Source organism: Phodopus roborovskii, unplaced genomic scaffold (assembly GCF_943737965.1).
Source record: "Phodopus roborovskii unplaced genomic scaffold, PHOROB, whole genome shotgun sequence".
In the NCBI taxonomy this organism is placed as follows: domain Eukaryota; kingdom Metazoa; phylum Chordata; class Mammalia; order Rodentia; family Cricetidae; genus Phodopus; species Phodopus roborovskii.
The window spans coordinates 11,569,391-11,590,940 of NW_026126408.1; the positions used below are offsets into that span (position 1 = coordinate 11,569,391).

General features: G+C 41.5%; 1 protein-coding gene across 6 annotated transcripts in view; it reads right to left on the reverse strand.

Annotated features, from left to right (window-relative positions):
* The window catches only part of Dtnb (dystrobrevin beta), a 196,782-nt gene that overhangs the window by 62,265 nt on the left and 112,967 nt on the right, over positions 1 to 21,550 (reverse strand). For all 6 annotated transcript variants that reach the window (XM_051181728.1, XM_051181732.1, XM_051181730.1 and 3 more), the window contains exon 10: positions 107 to 184. In XM_051181728.1, coding sequence (XP_051037685.1) covers positions 107 to 184 — 78 coding nt within the window. The remainder of the gene's footprint in view (positions 1 to 106; positions 185 to 21,550) is intronic.

Below are 21,550 nucleotides of genomic sequence, written 5' to 3' on the forward strand. Positions count from 1 at the left end.
AGGAGGAGGACAGAAAATGACACTCTGCCCCAGCCTCCTTTCTGAAAAGGCAATGGCATCAGTGACAGAAGTCTGTCCAAAGCTTTGAGGTACAAGACATACCTACCTCTTGGTGGGAGTGGGCACTCCAGAGGACATGTGGCTAACCACGGTGTCATTCATATTACTCAGAGGTCGAGGAGGACTGAAAGAAAAGATATTTACATTGCATCAGTAATTACCAGGACTGAAGGTAACAAAAGAGTTCAGGCAAAGGACCAGCTGTGGTTCCAAGGCCTGATGACCTTGGGCTTAGAAATAGATTCTTCAAGCCTAACAAGAGGGGTTCTCACTCAAAGATCACAGCACCAGTGACAAACCGGGGAGGCAACAGATTATAAAGACATTACTTTGGAGAAGAATGTGTTGGCATATCCTGGATTTTAAGGCCAGCATGGGCCACAGTGCTCACCTCCCAATACATACAAAAGGAAAAAAAGAAAAGCCTATTTGGGGACAGAACTGTTTGTTCCTGCTATACAGTTTTCACATAAAAAATATACTTACTTGGTTACTGTGCCATTCTTTTGGTGATAGTACTGAGAGTTGAACCCAGTGCCTTGAATATCCTAGGCAAGTGCTTTACCACTGAGCTATAACCCCATGCTGATGTGTTTGTTTGCTTTTATGAGATAAGAGTCTCATCATGTAGCTCAGGCTGGCCTCAAAACGGAAATACTTCTACCTTGGCAGCCTGAGTGGCTGGCATGTGCCACCATGCCAGCTTGCACCACTTACTTTTAATTAATTATAATCTGTTTTTTTTCCCTTCACCTTCAAAAATTGTGTGTTTGTATGTGTGTCTATCTGTGTAGTATGGATGTGGGCATATTGTCTTTTACCCATTAAGCCACCATTCTAGTATTTATGTCTGTTTGAAGTACAGGTCACAATGTCCACATGCTACTTTCTCTGAGATTCATTTAGTTACAGTTCATTGTCTTGTTACATTCAATTTGCAAATGTTTTACCAAAACATTTAATTTTTTTCCCCCCAAGATAGGGTGTCATATAGCCCAGGCTGACATCAAACTTGCTGGGCTGCCTTGGGTGACTTTGAACTCCTCCTGATGTCCAGCACCTACCTCCTAAGTACTAGAACAATAGATGTATGCCACCACGCCAGACCCTAAAGTGGAATTATGAACCTGGTCAAGAGCCCATCCATGGCTAGGGAGATCATAGGTCATGTGGCGAACCTATTACAGTTGCTTTGCTAAGTGGACATACCGTCAGCTGCCTTCTAAATACATCTACACTTCGAGGCCAGAGCTTCCCTCACTCAGCCCTTGTCAGAGAAGCTTCTTTTGGCAATGGGCAACAGTTAATGGAAAAACTCTTGGCTCAAAGTCCTGAGAGCAAGTGACTGCTGGTGCTGGCCCCAGAATGGGCATGTGTATCACCCCATCCAAGGGTCCCGGGAACATCACAGAAGAGAGAGCAGATGAAAGTGGACAGGAAGAGGGCTGTGATACAGTCTTCTGGACATGATATGGTTGGCTTGCTCACTGAAGCTGGGGTTCCCTGAATAAGGCCGGCACAGAATTGGGCCTGCCAGCATTTTCTCATGGATGGGAGAGAGGCTCAGGCTCATGAGACACCATCCCTTCTGAGATACTACTGGCAGTCAGTGGCTACTGAGGGGGAGGGGTGTCATTATCTTCAGTGATGTAGCTACTGATAAAGTTATCCAAGCTCCAGTAAGAGACACTCATTTAGCTGCTGAGACCTCCTTGCCTCTGAAACAGTAGCTTGCACAAAATGTTTTGAAGAAGCTACATTAGCAGTGCCCTGAGACTGCTACTTTACTGTTTTGCAGGTTGCACAGTACATTCATGCAAAGGCTCCAAGGAGTTAGTTCAGGGAGAGCCAGAAGGCCCAGAGGAAAAGAGAGCTATATTTCTCCACCTACCCATGCACCTCCACACTTTCCTTAACCCAATCCTATTTCAGAGCCTTTAAAAAATTTAATGGAAATACAAAATGGAAAAGTGAAGTCAAGGAACTGATTTGGAGCAGTAAAGGCCTCTGAATGTTTTTATTTATTTATTTATTTTTTAAAGCAGAGTCTCGGAGGATAGCCCAGGTTAGCCTCTGCTTCACCCGTCCAAGGGCTGTGATAAAAGGCCCAAGTCACAGTACTTGCCTTGGACTTTGCTTGATAACAGGAACATGCCTTCCCAGGCTTGACTTCAATGCTAAGCTATTCATCTGCCTTCCTGTCTCCAAACGAACACCTAAACCTTCAAGTCTGTTAATGCTAATAGCTGCACTGAGTTATAATCAATTAATCAATTGCTTTAGGTTGACTAACAATGGCAGAGAATGGATAGATTAGGTTACTTTTAGTCCTAAATTTATACTTCTACCTCTGGGTCTTTTAAATCAATTGCCCTGCTTTTAACAAGGAAATAATTCCTATGGAGGAACCACATCAGTGGAGTAAGGGCACCAGACACCCACCGGTTACAGAGTAGGTTTGCTTCTCAGTGGAGTATTACTAGCGATCCACTTCCGGACTAATGACATTTCATGCTGCTTTCAGAACTAATCTGCTTTACTTCAATATTAAAGATACCACTGCATCCATTTTTCTTGTTGACACTCTCAGAGGGAATAAATATAGTAGAAAAAATTAATTTCTTGAATATGGGGCACATGTGACAAAATGTCATGATTATATAGCATTTTGTTTGGTCTGATGCCAGACTCTTGGCAGACCTGGGTCAATTCCCATCACTCACATGGTTGGTGGCTTACAACTGCCTGTAATTCTAGTTCCAGAGGATCTGACACTGTCTTCTGACCTCTAGAGACAACAAGCATCCATGCGGCGCATGGACATAAACACATACATACCATCAAAAATAGTAAAATTTCCTGTTTGCCAATAAGATAACCCTCGCCGATGAATAGACAGAAGCAGGTCAATGATATAGGTAGAAGATGAAAATAATTTGCTAGTCAGAAAAGTTTTGAAGATGTCTGGAGTCTCTCCCTCTCTTTCCCCTCTCTCCCTCCCTCCCTCTCTCTCTCTCTGTGGGAAGGTGGGGTAGGGAAGAGACACAGAAGTATATGTACACACCTGTGTACAAGTGTGCACACGTGGATGCCAGTTAATGTTGAATGCCCTGTTCCATCATGCTGCACCTTATGCCTTTGAGACTGGGTCCCTTACTGAACTTAAAACTAGGCTGACAGCCTCAGGGATGGACCCTCCTATTCTCACCCCCTACAACACTGGGGGTTACAGGAGCACGCACCCCCCACCAGCAAGGCTCTTTATGTAGGCTCTGAGAGTTCAAACTTGGGTCTAAGGCTTGTGTGGTAAACATTCTTACCCACCGTGTCATTTCCCCAACCTGGAGAATCTTTTTGCCTTTTGTTTGTTTTGAGAAAGAGTCTTGCTATGTAGCCCAGGCCTTGCAATCTTCCTGATTCAGTCTCCTTTATGCTAGGAATTTGGATAGAACCCAGAACCCTGGGTATACCAGGAAAGTACTCTATCACTGAACTACATCTATTCTAAAACTGAGCTGCAGTGCCTATTAATTTCTCTTTCTTTGTTTTGTTTGTTGGTTTGTTTTTCAAGACAGGGTTTCTCTATGTAGCCACAGCTGTCTTAGAACTTAATCTGTAGAACAGGCTGGCCTCAAACTCATAGAGATCCACCTGCCTGTACCTCCCAAGTGCTGGAATTAAAGGTGTGCACCATTACCTTTCTTTTTAACATTTGTTTTAATTTTTTATGTGCATGACTCCATGGTGCCTGAGGAGGCCAGGGAGGGCACTGGATCCTCTGAAACTGGAGTTACAGACAGTTGTGCGGCATCATGTGGGTGTTGAGAAGCAAACCCAGGTCCTATAGAAGAGCAGCTGGTGCTTTTAATCACTGAGCCATCTCTCCAGCTCCTTGGAATATTATTTTAAGGTGTATTCATTTGTTTATGCTGTGGAACATGTGTTTTAATGATGCAAAGATGTGTTACATTCTTTCATGTTGCGTTTGTTTAACTATGTGAAGCCTAAAACTCCTAATGGTCTAATAAAGAGCTGAACTGCCAGTAATGAGGCAGGAGAAAGGATGGGTGGGGCTGGCAAATAGAGATCTGGGAGGAGAGGAAGAAGGAACTAAAGAACAAGGAGAGGAGGACACTGGGGGCCAGCCAGCCACAGAGGAAGAGTGAAAGTAAGATATAAATAAGAAATAAGTAAGAAAAGAGAAAAGCCCAGAGGAAGAAGATAGTCAGGGCAATTTAAGTTAAGGAAAGATGGCTACAAACAAGCCAAGCTAAGACCAGGCATTTATGAGTAAGAAAAAGCCATGTATGATTTATTTGGCAGCTGGGTGGTGAGCACCCCCAAAAGAGTAAAGAGCAAGAGTAGTAAGAGTTAAAAATAAATGACAACTACACATGTCATTTGTTTGTTTGCTTTGAGACAGGAAGTCACTATGTAGACCAGGCTATCCTAGAACTTGCTCTGTAGACCAGGTGAGCCTTCAAAACTCAGAGACTCAGAGAGCTGCTGCTTCTGCCTTAGTGTTGGGGTTGCATTTTTATCTCTTAATCAAAGGATAAGAGGTGATTTTCCTGCGTGCATATTCAGGCAAGATAAGACTCTTCAGAGAGTGAGGCAGGGCAAACAGACACTGGGGAGTGACAGAGAAGATGAGAGTGTGCTCCTGTCTGAAGGACCAAGGTGAGTGACAGTGGGAAGAGCTTCCCAGGGACAGGAAATTATTAAATCACTCTAGACAGAAAAGGCATAATAAAAAAGTGCATGGCACATTGTGTTCAATACATTTGATTAGATCCAAAGCACTTAAAAGGGGTTAACAGGAAAGTTAGGTGAGGCTCAGGGTATGAAGGAATCGGTCTCTCACTGCAATCCTCTCTTCCTAGGCTCCTGAGACTGGATTTCAGGTGTGCAGCACCACATCCAGTCTGTATTAAAGTATTTCCAAGCCAAAAATGATATAATCACAGCTGATTTATTATTGCTTTAATTTAGTGGGTTTTGTTTATCTTTTGATTCTCATGTAGCCCAGGCTAGATGTAAATTCACAGTAACCAGAGGCTGGAGAGATGGCTCAATGGGTAAGAGCACTTGTTCATGCAGAGCCCACACAACAGCTCACAACTGGCATAGGCATGCACACAGCACACACATATACATGCATAGCCATGCACACAGCACACACACACACATACATTCAACTTACAAATATGGCTACCTTTCCCAGCTATAGCTGGGCTATTAAAAGATAAGTGTAAGCCAGATGTGGTGACTTACACCTATATACCCAGTACTAGGGTGGTTGAGGCAGGAGGATTACAGATAGGTTTGGGGCTAGCATGCATTCCATTAATTTTAAAGCCAGCCTGAGCTACAGAGTAAAATCCTGTCTCAAAAAATAAAAACAAAACAAAAACTCAAACAGGGCTGTGAGAGGAGCTCAGCTGGGAGAAATGCTTACTCAAGATGCATAAGCCCTGAGTTCGATCCCCAGCAAGGGAACAAACACATAAGCAAACACCAAATAAGCAATGGGCATAGTGAGGCAAATTTTAAAGCCAGCACTTAAGAGGCTACAGACCCAGTTTGAGTCACACTAGCCTGGAATACATGGATCCTGTCTTAAAAGGATAATAACACTTGCTGACTATTACCCTCCCCGCCTCACCCCCTTTTCTTCAGGCCTGTGCACAGAAACCACCGGGGAAGCTTTCTACAAGGTGAGATGCTCAAGCCCTGTCCTCAGTTAGGTGCATCTGTCTGTGTCTGTGTGTAGAACTTTGATACTTGTAGTGGAAGACCTGTGAGATAGTTTGAACATCTCCAAAGTTTCACATCCTCCCAACATCCCTACTACCCCTTAAAAGGAAGTAAAGAAAACATCACAGCTGATTCTGGATTATCTCCACGCCTATACTGTTAAGAAATTTGTATGATATTTTTATCATTATGCTTCAAGTGCCAAGCATAGTACTCAGTAAGTATTTGTTGGTTGTGAGTCAACACCATGTTGTGAACACAGAGAAGCACAGAGAGCAGAGAATGTGTGAATTTAGTTTTAGTCAAACTCTTGGTGAAAGTTATATTTGGTAGATACATTTGCAGCTGGAGCAGGATTTCCCCATCCTTATATCATAACTGCCATCTTCCGCTCTACTTGATTGGTCTGCCATTCTCCCCCCCCCCCATTTAATCTAATCTGTGACTCAGTAACAGAGACAGCAGTGCAGTGTGCCTTTAACAACAGCAGCAGCAGCAATTCTTACTGAGTGTTGAACATGTGCCAGTCTCAGTGCCCCCCCAAGGGATTCACATTTAAACCTTACATTTAAAAACAGAGGCACATAGAGTTGTAATGTTTCATCTATCTATCTATCTATCTATCTATCTATCTATCTATCTATCATCTATCTATCATCTATCTATCAATCTATCATCTATCATCTATCTATCTATCTATCTATCTATCTATCTATCTATCTATCTATCTTGAGAATAGGTCTTTCTTCATAGCATGGCTGTCCTGAAACTCTATGTAGACCAGGCTGGCCTCAAACTCACAGTGATCCACCTTCCTCTGCCTCCCAAGTGCTGGGATTAAGGGCCTTCCCCACTATGCCTGGCTAGAGCTATGTGCTCTTGAGGTTACAAAGCCAAACTGTGAGATGATCAGGTTTGTGAACCAAGGCAGTTGGGCTCTCACTATCATTAGTCCTGGTAGCTTGGTGCCTCTGCTGCATTTGGTTGTTGTACTTTAAGCAAAATGTCCATTTAAGACTGTATGTTTTAGGGGCTAAATTAAAACCAATCAGGTAGGTGGGGCTAGAGAGAGAATTTAGCAATCAAGGGTGCTTTCGGCTCTTACAAAGGACTGGAGTTCAGTTAGCACCTGTATCAGATAGCTCACAAGTGCCTGTAACTCCTTAGGCACTTGAATGGATAAACACTCAGATACATAGACACATTAGAAACAAAACAAAACATTAGCTCATAGTTCTTGGACACTCTTCACAGGAGCAATAACGACGATGGCCCCAGCGTACGGCTCTCCATGACATCATTACAACACTGCATTATAATCTGTTTGTTTTCTGTTTTTTTTTGTTTTTTTTTTTTTTTAAATCGGGTCTTACAGTGCAGCCTAGACTGGCTTAGAACTCCATATCCTAGCAGCTCAACTTCCAAAGGGTTGGGATTACAAGTATGTGCCACCATTCCAGCAGAGCTTCCAGTCTGTCATAAAGAAAATTAGATAAAACAAAACAGAGTAACTTATTTCCTTAAAAAAAACTCTAATTTATTTAGAATGACTTAAAAAAAATCTAATCATAATTTCAAAGCTCATCCACGTTCCTAATCCCAGTATAGCAGCAAAGTAAATTAGGTGAGCCAATTATCTGCCAGATTGCTGACTTAAAAACCAATAAAGATTTAACACTGGGCACATGACCATCACTGAGAGTGACAGCTTGCTTTTTTAAAAGATGATTTTTGTTTTATGCACACGAGTGTGTTTGCCTACGATGTGTGTATATAGGCACCACTTGCATGCAGTGTCCATGGAGGCCAAAACAGGATGCAGATCCCCTGGAACTGGAGTTACAAAGGACTGCAAGTGGCCATTTCAGAGCTAGGAACTCTTCACTGCTGAACCATCCCTCCAGCCCATGCTTTGGCCTTTTGAATTAACTCAGATAAAGCTATAGCTGTCTAGATGGGGCTCCCCAAACAAGGACATGAGAACAGAGTATCACTGTTAAGGAAGCAAAGTGTGTACTTGAGGCTGCAGGCACATGAAAGAATGCAAGCCTAAAACTGACTCTGAAGCCTGGTGGAGTAGTGACAGTCCCATTCTGTCAGAGCTGCCCTTTTCCCCAGGATCTTTAGATGGAGCCCTTCTGTAGGAAATCAGATTGCTAGACCCTAGCCCTGCCTTGGTTTTTGCATTGTTTGTGTGTGGATTTGCCCCCTTCCCAACAGTTTTTAGTTATAGCCATTAAACTCAAGTCCCACTACTCCAACTGGGCAGCCAGCTTTCAGCTGTGCTCCTGGGCATCTTTAATAGATTTTCTGGTCTGTTTGTCCCTGTAGGTGTGAAAGGGGATCCAAACTCAGGTCTTTAGGCTTGTACAACAAGCACTTTACCCATGGAGTCCTCAGCCCAAGCCCTAGCCCAAGATTTGTTTCTTTCCACTTAGTTGGTCATTATCCTTACAAATTTATAAAACTATTCCTTTATCTCACAAATGGAAATAGTATATTGTCTAGGAAGAAAACCAGCTTATCATTATGGTAAAGAGAATTCTACTGCTCTGGTGACTGTTAAGACAGGCAGAGCCTAAAGTTCTTCTCATTGTTATGACTATTATTTTCTCACAGAATGTTAAGCCTGTAGGCAATATTTACAGTAAGTGTGGCTCATCTTCTTTGAATAATGTGAGCTTTTGCTCTCTATCTCTACATAAGGTACAAACTACCTATTACTCTAATAGGTTCTATGAGGATCTGCTAAAGCAAAGAAGTTTAACAATAAACTAAACCAGGCATGGTATCACACCTTTAACCTCAGCATTTGAGAGACCAAATGTTGTGTAGGAAGATGTGTAGTGATGGAGGAATGTTGTGAATCTAATGCTAGCCTGGGTTACAGTAAGTTCCAGGACATCTTATCTCAAAAAACTAAAACCAAACCACACCAAAACAAAGCAAAACAACAATAAAATAAAGCACCCTTTTAAAAATCATAAGATTAAAAATAATAGGGACTGGAGAGATAGCTCAGTTGTTAAGGGCACTCAACTGTTCTTCAAGAGGATCCAGATTCAGTTCCTAGCACCCACATGGCAGCTCACAACTGTCCGAAACTCCAGTTCCAGCACATTAAGAATAAATGAATGTTGAAAAAAATATTCTCAGTAGTACTATTGTGTAGCAAAAGCATCATGTAACTTATTTACTGCTGATTTCCAGGAAGTACATGTTAACAGTCATTCATACACAGAAGATATGTATAATTTCCAAATCAAATTCTAGTTTCAACAGACTGTAATTAATCTGTTAATTAATCAATGAGTAAATAAGCCTCAATTGCTATTTCTAGTAGTTCAACATAACCATTTGTGATACAGATCTTATTTAATGAGTCTTTTTTTTCCAGGAAGGAAATGGTTTAGCATATTAATTCGTAGTTTTTAAAAACAACATTCTTATATTTACTCTCTCTCTCTCTCTCTCTCTCTCTCTGTGTGTGTGTGTGTGTGTGTGTGTGTGTGTGTGTACACTATGTGCGGATATCAGATGACAATTTGCTAGAGTTCTTTCCTTCCATTTTGTGAGCCCCAGGGATTAAACTCAGGTTGCCAGTTTTGGTGGCAAGTGCCTTTACCAGCTGAGCCACCTGACAACCCAATATTAATTAATTTGCGGGGAGGTGTTAAGACAGGGTCTCCCTACGTAGCCTAGGCTGGCCTGAACCTCAACTATGTAGACCAGGCTGGCCTCAAACTCACAGAGATCTGTCTGCCTCTGCCTCCCAAGTGATAGGATTAAAGGCATGTAATACCCCTTATTATTTCTTATACATTTACTATTACACTGCATCCAGAGACATGTAAAGGAACCCAGCTGTCCTTCTCTAGCTCAGTGGTTCTCAACCTTCCTAATGCTGAGACACTTTAATACAGTTCATGTTGTGGTGACCCCAACTATAAAATTATTTTTGTTGCAACTTTATAACTGTAATTTTGCTACTGTTATGAATTGTAAATGTCTAATATGCAGGATATCTGATATTTGATCCCTGTGAAAGAGTTGTTCATCTCCAAAAGGGTCACAACCCACAAGTTGAGAACCATTGCTCTCGCTCTAGAAAAGGGCCAAATTGTGAAATGAAACAATTAGCAAATTAACTACTTCATAATATTTTGTGTGTGCATGGGATATACTTTTGAGATAGAGTTTCACTCTGAAGTCCATGCTGGCTTTAAACTATTAGAAATCATTTTTCTTCAGACTCCTGAGTGCTGGAATTACATGAATGAGCCAGCATATCCAATATCATTTATTCTGAGAAAGCAGTACAGATCACCAAATACACAGAAACATACCATTCTATTTTAAAAACCTTTGCATGATGAATCTCTTCTATCTCCTTTATTAAACTTAAGAAGAAATTTGCTATTACTTTATAGAAATATGAAATTTCCCCCCTTGAAACAGGATCTCACTATGAAGCTCTGACTGTCCAGGAACTTACTAATTAAACCAGACTGCCCCTCATGGAGTTCTGCTCGCCTATGTCTCCCAAGTGCTGGGATTAAAAGTGTTATGCTACCACATCTGTTGAAATACCAGTTTTCCTGCTTGAGAAAATGTAGTCCAGCATGGTGACTATTACCTGCAATCCCACCATTCAGGAGGCAGAGGACAAAGGTAGGAGAATCAGTACCAGTTCCAGATCAACTGGAGCTATATAGTGAGTGTTCCAGCTCAGCCAAAATACCCTCTACCCCCAACCCCCCCCACAAGAATGCACGATGGGGGGGGGGCTGAAAGACTATACATCAAAATTACAGCAAGATATAACACCAGTGGCTAGCATCTTTCAAGGGCACAGGCTTTAAAGATATACAGGAGGAGTACCATGTAACCAGAGTGTGAACAAAATTAAATTAAAAAAATTTTCAGGGGGGAAAAGGGCAACAGATTATTTATATAATAATACTTGGTGGGGCAAGTATTATTATACTTGGTAGGGCAATGGTGGTACACACCTCTAATCCCAGCACGTGGGATGCAGAGACAGTTAGATCTCATGAGTTTGAGGCCAGCCTGATCTACAAAGCAAGTTTCAGACAGTCAGGACTATACAGAGAAATCCTGTCTCAAAACAAAAACCCGACAGACAGACAGACAGACAGACAGACAGACACACACACACACACACACACACACACACACACACACACGAGAGAGAGAGAGAGAGAGAGAGAGAGAGAGAGAGAGAGAGAGAGAGAGAGAGAACAAAACCAAAAACAACAAAACCTAACAAAACTTCTCTAAACAGTGTGACTGCAAAACATAAGTGCATCACAAGGGAATATGGAAAGGGGTAGTGATGGGTAATGGATCCATTTTTTAAAGTTCAACAGAGTGCTGCCAGCCCTGTTGTCTGTTACATGTGACTGCCTCCAGGGCTTGCTGGTGGAGGTGCTTTGTGCCAGCTCTTGCCCAATTTGGGAACTAATCAAATGATGAGACCAGAGTAACTTTGGACAGTGACCCTCTTGGAGCTTGGCCAACATGTAGAGGGACTGGCTGCCTCTGGGATGTATCTCTAACTCCACTCTTATTCCATTAAGACACTCCACCCCTACTCCAACTGAAGGCTTCAGGTGGGTAACATGTTCCATTGCTCTATAGAAATCCTGACAACCCTTTCTGACTGCAAAATTTAAGTGAGAAGTGCCTGCTGTATTCTCTCCTGGTATCCAGGTGTTTTCTTTTTTAGTACTCACTGCATGTAGTTTGTAACTACATGTAACTAGTGTTTTATTTATCAACTGCTTTCACTCAACACTTTGTAAACCTTGTTATGTTTACTCGTGTGGTGTGTGTGTGTGTGTGTACTTGCACTCCCATGGCACATGTATGAGGTCACAGCATATAACTTGCAGGAGTTGGTTCTCACGTTCCATCATGTGGACCCCAGGGACTGAATTCAGGTCATTAGCCTTGAAGCTAGCACCTTCATCCACTGAGCCATCTTGCTGGCCCAGGAGCTTCTAACCCTTGTGTGGGCAGGGCACACTGGACTAGTTTCACTTCTCTATTGTCTCATTCATACTGAGACCCCATCTCAAACAACAACAGCAACCACAACAAATCTGTGAAATGATTAAGTTTCTTTCCTATATGAAATTCTTATGATTCTACTTAACATTCTAACCAACTTCAAACAACATCTTAGCTGAAACCCTAAAGTACCGAACTGATTTTTAATAGACGAATGTCTAGACCGGACTAAAGAAGAGCATCAGACAGGCTGTTTGACAGGGCAAAAATTCCAGAGCGGGAGAAGTCATGAAGACTAAATAAAACTTTCAGAGAATACCTGAACCCCTGAAAGCAGCAGTACTCTGTATATAAATCAAACACAACTGTCCAACTATGCCTGATAAACCATTCCTGTGGCTGGGTGAAGTCATATCTGCGTTGTGAGACTTTTCCTGGAGAAACACCCATCCACCCCAGATCAAAGACCAAAGAAAAAATTCCACACATGTCCAGGTGAACAAGAATTTATGGGAATTACTTACAAAAGCATGTGTGACTTTGAGGAAACTGCATCCCAAAAAGCCCTACCCCAGCATACTCTAGCATCCCTCCTAATTAAGTGCAGCTGGGACAGGATTACATGAAACAAGATTGAGCAGGTGGCTGGAATCTCAGGTAGGGTCTGACGAAGTAAGCACAGATGCTCTAATTTCAGGTTGATAATGGCATGTCATCCTCAGAAGGTGGTTCCACAACTATAATTCCGGCACCCAGGGGGTTGTGGCAAGAGGATCGTGAGTTTGAGATCAGCCTCAGATACTCAGGGAGAACCATTTTTAAAAAACAAGAACAAACAAAAAACACACAGCTGCATCACACAATGAGATAAGAACATGAAATAAGAGATCCAGATTATGAAGACGTGAAACTACTCTGTTTTCAGATGACATGATCTCACATGTAGAGAACCCTTGAGAACTTACACAAAAGGGCCATTAGAGCCCAGTTCAGCACAGCTGCAGGATATAAGATCAATGAACAAAATGTCAATTGTATTTCTAAATACAAGCAATCTGAAAATGAAACATTTACAATAGCACTAAAATAACAAAATACCCATGATAAACTTAACCAAAATGTAAGTCTTGCATTCTTACAACTATAAAAACATACCACAGTAATTAAAGACCATCTAAGTAAACAGAAAGATGCCTCTTATCTATCAGTTGGAAAATTCAAAAGTTTTAAGGTAAAATCCTCCCCAAACCGACCTAAAGATGGAATGTTATCTTTTACCAATGAAATGACAGAACCCTGTGAGCTGGTTCCAATGGAAATGCAAAGGACATGGAAAAGCTAAAAACACATTCTAAGGAGACAAAGCTGGATGACATGTAACCCCTGACTTCAGACTTAAAACTTACTTCAGTGTAGGCTAGTTTGCTTTCTGTTCAAATATTCATTCAATTTTTGTTACCACAAACATAACCAATGTTCAGGGTTAAGCACTCTTCCTTCACCCTCTCCCTACGCCCCCCCCACACACACACACAGAATGGAGTTCACGCAGCAGCAGCACTGCACTAAAGGTCTTCATTGCTCTGGCCCCACTGACAGAAAATACATGAACAGACTCACAGGAGACTGAAGGGCATGGGATTTTACATGTTTTTCTTTAAAGACGGTAAACTTGTGAAGCCAGTCCTTTTTCCCTTGCATTTGCTCCAGTGACTACCTCAGTTAGAAATCTGACCTGAGGTTTACAGTCAAGTTACTCTTTGAAAATACTGCTTGAGAAAGACTGAAGTCTGTGGGGGCTGCTCCTCTTACTTTTACTTTGGAAGTTTTACTTAAGCTTTTTTGTGTGTATATATGTATGTTTGTGTTTGTGCAGGTGCACATGTGTGTGCATGTATGTGTAGTTATGTGGAGGACAGAGAACCACCCCAGATCTCAGTCTTCAGGAACCATCTGCTTTGGATCTGTTTTTTAGACGAGGTTTCTCTCTAGGGTTTGCAAGGAGCCAGTGAGCCCCAGGGATCTGATTGGCTCCACCTCCCCAGTGCTAGGATTACAAGCATATGCTAAAAAAAAAAAAAAAAAAAAAAAAAAAAAAATCAGCTTTTTTTTAAGTGGTTCTGGGGTTCAAACTCAAGTCTTTGAGCTGGACAGTAAGCCCTTTACTGATGGAGCCATTTCCCTAGACCCCAAATTTTGTGTGTTCCATGTATGTGTGAGGATGTGTATGTGTGCATGTACAGGGAAGCCAAAGTCCAACCTCAAGTGTAATCTTCAGAAGCCACCCATCTTGTTTTTGGAGAAAGGTGCCTCACTGATTTACAACTCGGTCAATTAGGGCCACACTGGCTGCCCAGCATGCTGCAGGGTTCTGCCTATCTCTGACTCACCAGCACTGAGATTACAAGTGTGAATGACCATGCCCAGCATTTTTACATGAATTCTAGAGATGAAACTCATCCACAGGCTCGCTGAATTACCTTATCTCTCTCCCTACCACATGCCAATCTCTTTTTTAAAATGATGTGTGTGTGTGTGTATACACATACATGCAGGTGCCTGTGGAGGACTGAAGAGGTCACTGAGTTTCCTGGAGCTGGAGTTCTAAGCACTTGTGAGCTACCTAATATGAATGTAGAGAAGGTCCTCTGCAAGAGCAGCCCAAGCTCTTAACTGCTGCACCAGCTCTCCAACCCCTACCACATACAATTTGTCTTGATATTTCTACTCTACCTCTATTTTAGTGATTTATATGTATGTATATGTATATAGTTATATTGTTTAAGTATTTGTTCCTGCTTTATTCAGGAAAGTTTTAATCAGTCTTTTGCTAAGTTCCTAAGTATTACAGATTATCTTCACTCATATTTCATATATATATATATATATATATACATACATATATATGCTTAATCTTCATTCACTTCATAGACATACAAAACATGACATTTAAATGTTTTAATATTAGTACTCCATTGACATGAGACACTGTTGCTCCTGACAACACTGTATACTTTCCCGAAAATATGTTGGACACTGTTGTTGCTCCTGCTGGAGTTCATTCTCGCCTCAGCTAATGGCCTATTGGGCAAAGAATTGCCCCCACCTTGACCACTGATTTGGACATGCGGTCCTATGTGCTTGCAGGAGACAAATATACAAGACTGCTTGACCTTGCCAAGTCAGGGTAAGACAGCCATTCTACCTCCCTGCTGTTGTTGTGGTCTATCAAGTTCTCTTGGCCTTAGCCAAAACTGGGTGTACCAACGTTGCTGTGAGACCTTGGGTGACTGTCCAGGTGACTTGCTGTTTCTGTCCTTGGCTGTACCTTTTGGAAGTTGTCCATCCGCACTTCCTGTCTACTCTAGTATTGTTATTTTCCTTCTCAGGTCTTGATGAGGTTGAAGATTAAACTATCACAACTATTATTCGCTCTTCCTAGTTAGATATATTAGGTACTAGACTTATGTTTTCCAGCTTAGGACAACTCTATTGTAAACTCCATTATGCCTTCACCCTAGGACTAGATATGTAGGTCATTTTGTTCTCGATTTTCCTTTTCTTATTCTTGTTATTCTTATTCTTGTTATTCACTGTTTTGTATATAGTTTTGTATTAAGCCTAAATCTTTTCTTTAGACTAAAAGGGGAATTGTAGTGAGATAGTCCTTCTGTGGCACTGACCACGCCCATTGGGGGTGGAGCGATGGGCGGAAGTGACCTGTGGAAGGAAGTCGGAGGGAGAGCCGGAAAAAGCTCTCTTGCTGGCGTGACTCGGACAGGGGAGGATCGGGTTGAATTTCCTGGTGTTCATCTGTCTAGGTTGTAAGTTATTTCTCCCTGAATAAACATCTATTCGGCCTATTTGTTTATCCTGATCCTATTTTACCACGATACACACACACACACACACACACACACACACACACACAATGAACACAAACACACACTAAAAAGGGAAACATTCATTAATATCCATTCTATGTTTCATTTCTCTCCTTCCTTCCACACCAATCACAAAATGTTAAAGTCTCAGTGTGACTTGGTTTTGTCCAGTCTTTACATCCCTGACATCAGTACCTTTGTTGTCACTATGGGTTCTCTCAGTCAGCAGGCAATTACCCACAAGGTATCATCTTTGCTTCTGCACATACTGGATAAAAGCTACTCTTCACATCTAACGTCCTCCACAGAAATTACAGCAGCCTCCCCCATAACACCAATCCAGCTGGCATACTCCTATAATCATCCTATGCGTTCTTAGAAGACTGAATTTGCTCATTCTGCACCCAATAAGTAGGCTTGGTATAATGGCAATGTAGAGACCCTCTCTCAACAAGATGATAATATTTTTAAGCACACAAAGATATTTAGGAAAAAAATTCCAGCTGGGCATTGGTAGCACATAGCTTTAATCCCAGCACTCCTCTGAGTTCAAGGCCAGCCTAGTCTACACAGTGAGTTCCAGGATAGAGAAGTAAGTTCATCTCTGTTAAAGATTTTCATCATACAGAGTACCTCCACTGACCAAGCTCAGCACTATCAAAAACAGCATCCAAGAAGACCAAAGTCTTGGGTGTTTGGAATTGCCTTCATGTTGCACATTAGAAAAAACTTGCCAAAAGTCTATTAAAGAGTTATGTAAAGAAGAAATAAAGTAGTTACAGTTTTTGATCCTCCTGTTTTCTGTACTAAATATCACCTATATGTTGCCAGTTCCCCAAATTTGTATTTCCAAATTACAAACACTATATGACCACCCCCTGGTACTTGTGGAGGTCAGAAGAGGCCGTCAGAACCCATGGAAGAGAAACCCTCTGCAAGAAAAACAAGGGCTTGTCACTGCTGAGTCATCTCTCCAAGCCTCTAAATTCTCTTATAGATCTTGGTATGTGGTCCAGGCTGGCCTTGAACACTTGGTAATCCTTTTGTTTTTGCCTCTGCTCCTTTAAAGCAGGGTTGCTAGTGAAGACTTTCCAAGTAAATATACAGTATTTCCAGTGTATCCAGACCCTCTTTGAAAATAGTCACTGGAATTGCCTGGGATCTGCCATTGTTTACCTTTAATGTTATTTTGTGCTTCTGGGAGGCTAATCCTCTACTTAGTTTCTTTCATTTGGATACTAGAATTTCATTTGTCTATCTTCTTCTCTGTCTCAGCATTCTATATATTCTAACACTCCGGATTTATCTGTAAGTTCATTAATTCTCTCCTTGCTCAGATTAGACCTATCTGATATTTATTTTCTTTTATTGAGATTTCTAGTTATTTTTCAGTTCTTAGACTTTTGATTTGATTTGTCTTTAAGTTTTCTGCTACTTTTACAGTTTTATTTTAAATTCTTTGTAACACTTTCTGCTTTTAACCCACTCTTATTGTTTCAAAGTAAAAATAATATGTATACATATAGGGACTTTACCATGGTTTCTTTTTTGTTTTTCCAGACATGGTTTCTCTGCATTACTTTGGAGCCTGTCCTGGAACTGGCACAGTAGACCAGACTGGTCTCAAACTCACAGAGATCTGCCTGCCTCTGCCTCCCGAGTGCTGGGATTAAAGGCGTGTGCCACCAATGCCTGGCTACCATGGTTTCTTTTACTTATTCACACCTGTTTGTATTTTCCGGTTTGGGGGAAGCTCAGGTTTCTTGGAAGTTTACTGAGAAGATTATTTGAGGCTAAGGTTTTGAAGGGCAATTCTTCATATAAGACTCAAGTTTCTGACAGGCAAACCAAAGAACACCCTAAAAGGGACAGTCCTTTTAATATATTTTTATATTTTAATTTAAAAAAAATTTCCAGACTGATGAGAGGTTAATCTGGTGAAACACCTGCTGTACAAGCTCAACAACTTAAGTTCATTTTCCAGAAACCATGCAAATGTGAATAGAGAGGAACAACTCTACAGATACCCTCTGGCCTCCACACTCATGCCTGGCACACACATGCCTGCAAAGGCAAATCATACACAAATCATTAAAAAAGAAAACGCTGAATTACTTTTTCCCTTAAGAGTATGTTGTATGTTGAACCAGCCCCTCCCCTGCCTCATTCTCCCTTTCCCCATATTTCTTCCTCCTAAAAAGAACAGTTTTATATGTAGGCTGTTTTTAGTGTGTGCAGTCAGTCTTGCCTTCTGTCTTGTTTGAGTTAGGATCTCTGTTCTTGTTCAATGCTGCATGTACTGAGCTGGCTGGCCCACAATCTTCCAGCCATGTCTTCATTTATCTGTCGTTTGGGACATGCTGGGACTATATATAGACACTTGTGCTATTGCCTCTGGCTTCTTATTTGGGTTCTGAGAATCCAATCTCAGACTGTCAGGCTTGCCAGCAAGTATTTTACAAACCAAGCTATCTCCACAGTCCTTAAGTACACATACATACATACATACATACATACATACATACATACATGTGAGGTGCATATTCACACACACATGCACAGGCACACACACACAAACATATAAATGATTATTACTATCTGCAGTTTCTGGTACCCACTGGGAGCTTTGGAATGTATCCTTAATGCGTAAGAGAAACTGCTGTAGAGAGGTAGCTGTCTCTGGCTTGTGGTGGTTTGAATGAAGATGGCCCCCACTGGCTCACCCAATGTTGGAAGGCTTGGCTCCCAGTTAGTGGAAATGTTTGGGCAGGATTATTAGGTGTGACCTGATTGGAAAAGGTGTGTCACTGGGGGTAAGCTTTGAGGTTTCAAAAGCCCACACCATTGCCAGTTAGCCCCTGTTCCTGCTGTAAATGAGATGTGAGCTCTCAGCTTCTGCTCCAGCTTTCTGCCTGAAGGTCACAGACTCTAATCCTCAGGGACTGTGAGCCCCAATAACGTCTTTCCTTGATGATGGTGTCTCTTTGCAATAATAGAAAAGTAACTATGACAAGGCAGGAGCTGTAAGCCACAATTATTAACAAATGATAGAAGCTTCTTTGGATGATAGAAATATTTAAAACCAGATGGTAGTGATGGCTATAAAATGATACATATTTAGTAAAAATAATATAACTTGCCAAAGTGAGCAAATTTTATGGTATGTAAATATTCTTTACTTATGAACTATATACTTAAAATTCTTTAAGATGATAACTTTTATGAACTTTAAAAATATTTTTTATTTCATTTTATGTATATGAGTGTTTGTCTATATGTATGTCTATATACCATGGGTATAGAGCACCCATAGAGGCCAAAAGAAGGCTTTGATCCCTGAGAGAGACAACCTCTGCATGAACCTCCATGCAGATGCTGGGAACTGAACTCAGGTCCTCTGGAAGAGTGACCCATTCTTTTCACCACTCAGCCATCTTCCCAACTCAATTTTATGTGTTTTTGTTTTTTGGTTTTTTTGTTTGTTTGTTTGTTTTGTTTTTTAGTATAATTTAAAAAAAAGAAGGGGCTGGTGAAATGACTTAGTAAAATGCTTGCTGTGCAAGGATGGGGCACTTAGTTCAGATTCCTGGCACTCAAAAGCTGAGCATGACAGTACTTCCGTAACCCCAGTGCTAGGGGTGGACAAGGACAAAGGCAGATCCTGGAGCTCAGAAGTCAACCCTAGCTGAACTGGTGAGCTCCAAGTTCATTTTGAAACCTGGACTCAAAATTAAGGTGGACAGACACCTGGCATTAACCTGTGCCCTGCATATGCACACACATGACGGACACCTCTTCTTTTGGCCTCCAAGTGCACCTCATGCATGTGTGTACAAACATACATGCTTGCTTGCCAGCAAACACCCATACACATAAAACTAAAAACAATTTAGTTTTTAAAGCCAAGGCATAATTTGTGGCTATGTGAGATTTATAGCTTAAAAGTAGGTGGTTTTCTGCAGTCCGGTGTTAACCCAAGAGCAAGGTGAGACCCAGCTGATTATAAATAATTACCCTCCTAGGATTAAGTCCTGGAAGCTCTTAGTTTTATTGTATTAAATAAAGTTGGTTCTCCTTAATGCACTACAATGAGTAACTACATTGCTGTTAGTACAGCCATCTCTCTATTATACATGCACACACAGAGAAGTAATGTACATATACACGCACATACACATGTGTTGGGAGTGTATGCCAGTTTCTCCACCCCTACACATACACACATATACATGTTCAGGTAAAATCTTCATCCTATTTATAGGACAATGCTAGTTTACTCTCTTCTGATGTCATTCTTGCCAGGGAGGCATAGTTTTGGGCTAGCAAGCCAACTCTTAAGTTAGAAGACAAATGACTTAGGGACCCTTCAGCCTGACCAGACCAGTGCAGGACTATTCAGAGCTCAGGCTCTAACCATCTCAGCACTGTGAAGACAGGTCAGGATCAGCCCTGCTGTGGTCTGAGAGTCATGTCCGCTGTCCACTTAGCTGAATGAAAAGGGGAACCAAAGACAACTTTTCTTCTTCCAACACGTCAAATGGTATAGGCGTAAAATTTTGGATGCTTGATGGTGTGCTGATGAGTTCCAAATCACACTACCAAGGGCACCATTTTCTTTCTTTTCTTTTCTTTTCTTTTCTTTTCTTTTTCTTTTCTGTTTTACAAGAAAGGGTTTCTCTGTATTGCTTTGGAGGCTGTCCTAGAACTTGCTCTGGAGACCAGGCTGACTTCCAACTCACAGAGATTCATCTGCCTCTGTCTCCCAAGTGCTGGAATTAAAGGCGTATGCCACATTGCCAGGCTCCAAGGGCACCATTTTCAAAATCATTATATAACAAAACAAAACTTTTTTTTCCTTCTATGTTTTTTTTTTTTAAGTAACAATCTTGTTTTACATGTCAATCCTAGTTCCCTCTCCCTTCCCTCCTTCCCTGCCCCCCCACAGATCCCCTATCCTATCTCCTTTCTGTTCCCCAGGGAGGGTGAGGCCTTCCATGGGGCGGGGGGAGATCTTCAAAGTCTGTAATTCATTTGGAGCAGGGCCTAGACCCTCTCCCATGTGTCTAGGCTGAGAGATTACCCACTATGTGGGATGGGCTCCCAAAGTCCATTCGTATACTAGGGATAAATACTGTTGCACTACCAGAGTCCCCATAGACTGCCCAGTCCTCCTAACTGACACCCACATTCAGGGTGTCTGGGTTGGTCCTATGCTGGTTTCCCAGCTATCAGTCTGGTATCCATGAGCTCCCCTTTGTTCAGGTCAGCTAAAACATAAGACTTCTGTTAAGCAGAAAAGTCAACCTGGACCATTGAACCAAAGACGACAAACATTCAGAAAAAAGAATCTGAAGAGGCACAAAGTGTTCAAAATTGTCATTTTCCATTCATGCTTCCTTAAAAGCAGAGTTGGCAAGCTTTTTCCAAAAGGATCCAATAATGAATGTTAGGTTTTGAGTTATGGTATGTCAATTACAGCAACTCTATTCTGCCACTATAACTGAAAACAACTATAAACAAGATATAAGGCTATGTATACTGCTCTGTTGATAAAGTTCTTGCCTAGGGTAAATGAAGGACTGGGTTTGATTCCAAATAATACAGAAAAAGGTATAGTGCTCCATGCCTATAATCCCAGTACTTGACAGGCAGAGACTGCATGGTCAGAGGCTCAAGAATATCATGGTGCTGGGGAGATGGCTGGTTGAGAAAAATAGTCGTCATGCAAGCATGAGAATTAGAATTAAGAAAAAAAAAATTCACATAAAAACCAGGTGGGTATGGTGGTTCACCTGTAATTCCAGTGTCTGAGAGGT